At 41.8% G+C, this 4,331-nt stretch overlaps 1 protein-coding gene across 3 annotated transcripts in view; it reads left to right on the top strand.

The window, feature by feature from the left end:
* Nucleotides 1–255: 255 nt before the first annotated feature.
* The window catches only part of LOC116396598 (uncharacterized), a 25,056-nt gene continuing 20,980 nt past the window's right edge, over nt 256–4,331 (top strand). For 2 of the 3 annotated variants that reach the window (XM_031871294.1, XM_031871291.1), the window contains exons 1-5: nt 257–631; nt 2,168–2,267; nt 2,812–2,925; nt 3,010–3,066; nt 3,720–3,857. In XM_031871294.1, the coding sequence (XP_031727154.1) occupies nt 2,172–2,267; nt 2,812–2,925; nt 3,010–3,066; nt 3,720–3,857 (405 nt within the window). In that variant the 5' untranslated portion in view covers nt 257–631; nt 2,168–2,171. Of the gene's footprint in view, nt 632–2,167; nt 2,268–2,811; nt 2,926–3,009; nt 3,067–3,719; nt 3,858–4,331 lie in introns of all 3 variants that reach the window. The other variant, XM_031871292.1, reaches the window with a different exon arrangement.

Raw genomic sequence — 4,331 nt, 5'->3', positions numbered from 1 at the left:
TTAAACACCAACACTACCATGCTCTGTGGGTGTGACTTTGTGTCATCTCTATACAACCTCTGTTCAGAATGAAATTGTTCACTAGATCTTAAAGTTCTTAATAGATTTAGCCTCTTAATTTCGTTGTGAAAGTGCAGCAGATCGATGCATTTAATTCAAAACGTCCAAAATGTCATTCCAGGGAGCATGCCCTCAGACCCTCCACCCACCACAGTCATTTGTAACACACACAATTCAAAAGTCATTATGGCACCACTGCAGTATTACGGTCCCAAAAACCGCCCCGCCATTTCCTGCTGTGTCCTCTTACTGTACGCAGACTTCTAGAAAGAAAATTGTATTGATAGAGCATCATCTCAACATTAGTAAGGGTTAGCGTGTTGTACTTTTTTGGAAGGTTTGCGTAATATAGAAGCACAGCCTGCTGGCTCCCCTGTCTGCAGTCGTGCATGTGAACTGCAGCAAGTCTGCAGAAGTCGCAGCATCATCGTTACTGCAGTGAAATCCAGCGCCTGAACACACCCTGCTGCAGCCTGCAGAGCAGCCAACAACACGGACAGCACCACGGCTGTAGGCTACACGTTTACCGCGCAGATACGAAGAGACGGCGAGCTGCTGGAACACAGCTGAGGTAAGATCGTCTGCTCACTGCTTTTCGTCCTGCAGGAGAAACTAGGACAGGTAACGTTAACGTGGGACAGGAAGAAGTGTCATTGACGACAACGCCGAGGAAGCGAAACGTCAGCTTTCATGTGTCATTCATCACAGTAGTTTGCATAGACACAGTTCTAAGGAAAGCATGGCGTTAGTCTTCTAAGGAGGTCCTGTACAAATAAATATCCAGGACGCCTGCACAGAACGGCTCGACCTGTTAGGGCTGCTCCTGGAGCTGTGCCAAATCCCACTGCGTTCCCGCCAGCGCCCAGGTGTCTACTGCGGACTACCGGAATGTTCTCTATGTTGGCGTTCCTGTTCGGCCACATGAAGCACTGAATGTCATTCTCTATTTGATTGCACAGAGTTCGTTAAAATGGCTGTTCAAAAACATAGTGTTTTAGCCGTCACATCTACATGCGCCGCCATTCCAATGGAGATGAGATTAATTGTCTATGGAGCAGTTCCAGGCTTTATATTTGACATCACAGATGAGTTTTGGCACTCTAGTTTTTCGATTTGGGAGAGTCATATTTATAAATATTTTTGGACCGTCTATTCCCCTTTAGTGTTCAACCTTTGGTCTGGACTGTATCAGCACATGAATGTTACCTGGAGCGATAGTAGGGGCCAGTGGGGCATCTGGTCACAATGTTTGTCACTCAGTGAAGATTGCTGTTAGTTAATCCATGTACACAAAATATTAATTCGAGTTTACTATGGATTTATACACATTTTTGACAAGTCAGCAGATTGGATGCGACTATATGGTGAAATTGTCATTGCACTTTTGAACACATCAGAACATTTTGACAAAGTAATGTCAACACAACGATTAACTTTTTATTTTTCCTGAGCTTTCAACTGCATGTCAGTCTTCATCAGTGAATGAAGCTCTCTGAGTGCCCAGTCTGAAAACATGTAAGTCACTCACAGTGAAGATGGATGACATTTTGAAAACATTTTGAGTCTTCAGCATCACTTAGTGTCAGAAAATTTTAAAAGAGTATTAACATAATTGTCGAACATAAGTCTAAATCAAATAAAGAAATGCTTATATCAGAAAAGTTAATAAAAAAAACATGTTAATAGATTCTTCAAACTATAGGGTGACTTTATCACAGTGGCCCTGTGGATTCCCTGTCGCTATACAGTATTTTTTTAAAGAGCATGGCCACAAGGACACAAGTACGCCGTGAGCTCATCACATATTCTAATGATGCTAGGGAATGCACCAGGAACATTTTGGAGCCTGCATTGTTTAGCAGTTTTCATCTTCTCTGCCTTTTGGTGGCGTATACTGTCTTAACAGATCGGATAGATAGAATGAAGGTAAACCACGGGACATCATCAGATATACATAGACAGTCTCTGAGGTAAATCGTGTCACCAACATCCTTGTGCATATTTTACAGTATATTAACTTCATTTCTTTCAACAATCCTCTCCATTCTTTAGCTGTACTCCCTTTCTTTGACTGAATCATTTTGTAAATACTGTTTTCTTTCTCCAGCAGGATGGCTCTTAATGACAAAGATCCAATGCCTGCAGTGGGGACCCTCTCCCCGGGCCAACTGCAGTCCCACCTCAAGATGGAGCCAAAGACTCTAGGGGTGAGCGCACATGACAAAGACTGACGTTTACTTTTAGTTTCGTACTGGACACAGAACAGCGGTAATCTGGACAAAAGTCTGGTGTTTGTTTGACCCAACCACCCCCACTCCCATCTACTCCATCTCGAACTTTGTACTACATCAGTTGCTCTGAGCATACGCTCATTATACAATGAGGACTAGATATCAATTTTTAAAGGCCGATATAATAATGATAGTGATGTGAATGGACAATCTTTGACTCTATTACAGACTGTACTAACTGGATCACTGTTGAAATGAACATCAATCTTAAAGTTAAAAAAATACCCAAATAAATAAATCAAAATGAAGGAGCATCAAACAGAAACTAATAGCTACCTAAATAAATAGCCGAAATACATCTGATAAATCTGGAACACCTTGTTGGGATACTCAAAAAGCGGGACAATCCCAGACAAACCGTCTGGTCACTGTACAATAGAGAGCTCTGAAATTCTGACAAATATTGCCATATTTTGCTGGTCACCTAGGCTAACTGCTCCTAACCCCCCCTCTCTCTCAGGCAATCCAGATCGTTATTGGGGCTTTGATTCTCTGTCTGAGTGCCTCTGTGCTCCAGATCCATGAGGTCCACTTTACAGGAGATGTGGCCCTCTTCCTGATTGTTGTCATACAGGTTAGTTTTGTCATGTTGTCAGACTTTCATGTTTCCCGCAGTAGAAAGTACTGTGTCTAAGTAAGTTGTATTGTAACCCACCAGGTGACCTTGTCTGGTTCAGTGTTGGTCCACAGTGGGAGGAAACCTACTCTGTTTTGGGTGAGTATCATTATACAGGTCGCTTTTGTACACACACAATCAGCTAGATTCATTCAGTAAAAGCCATTCACCCTACAAAACACGAGTACACTTAGGCCTCTAGTTTCAAAATGCTAAACTATTATACTGATGCCAGACAATTAAATAACTCACTGTTAAATGGCTACAACTAAAGTTAATTTTTATGACAAAAATGCACCATCATTTATTGTAAGAATATTTGAATATTTTATAGTGTTCAGTGGTGCCATTTGGGAACACTAAGAGCTCAAATGGCCCCTGCAACCCCCTTGCCATTTTCAAACTCGACCTTCATTTTGATCTCAACTACACAATTACACGCTTGTGAAGCTGTCGTGGTGAAAAAACCTGTCCACAGACAAACATACATAAACACTTGGCACTGTGGTATTTCCTGCAGTAGGTGACTCAAGGACCAAATTGTACCATTATGACACAGACCCACCAGGTGAAAACAATACCAGCGTCACAGACGTAACTGGTAACAAAAGGCCAATGAAAGCCTTTTCACAGGCAAATGTGAAGGATGCTGCAGAGTAGTGCATATATTGTAAAACACTGCTTTTCTATGCTGGGGTTAGGTTTTGAGTAATTACCTTATTGTAAATGAGCACTTCTGTTGTCATTTGCAGGTGAAATGTGTCCTGGTGCTGCACCTCATCAGTGCTGCATTTGCCACTGCTGCTTTGGGTCTGATGTCCAAACACCTGCCTTACCGTCAGGACTCTTACCACTGTGAACACTGCCGCAGACTGGAGCTACATGCCGTGGTATTGTCTTGAAGACCTGCACACAGAGGCCAGAGCACTATTATGAAATTCAATAGATTTAAGGTTTTATTGATCATAAAACAATCTGTGGCAAAAAAGAATAGCAACTACTGAAACAAAGCTGTGAACATGTAGTCAAGCCATGTTATAGTCTGATTAAGACTAACACCCACAGCACACGACTGAATGATGAATATTGTTATTAAAATGAAGTAGCCTGTGATCTGTTTAGGGCTGCTCTCTGCGTCTATCTTTGGAAGACGTGAGTCTTGCCTGGTGCAAGACTGAAACAATGTTTGCAGGACAGACATATATTCCTGAACAAAAGTACCCCTCTCAGGTTATACTGTCATACTTTGTTTCAATCATATTCAAACATATTCCATAGTTACAGTCACTTTGTAAATATAGAAAATACATTTACAGTCCAGAAGTAGCTACGGTTGAGTCCTCGCTGTGTCAGTCCTTATATAT

The sequence above is a fragment of the Anarrhichthys ocellatus genome, unplaced genomic scaffold (genome assembly GCF_004355925.1).
Source record: "Anarrhichthys ocellatus isolate YVR2014 unplaced genomic scaffold, GSC_Weel_1.0 scaffold57, whole genome shotgun sequence".
Taxonomy (NCBI): domain Eukaryota; kingdom Metazoa; phylum Chordata; class Actinopteri; order Perciformes; family Anarhichadidae; genus Anarrhichthys; species Anarrhichthys ocellatus.
Note: the sequence above shows the minus strand (reverse complement) of the source record. Positions and strands in the feature narration are given on the sequence as shown.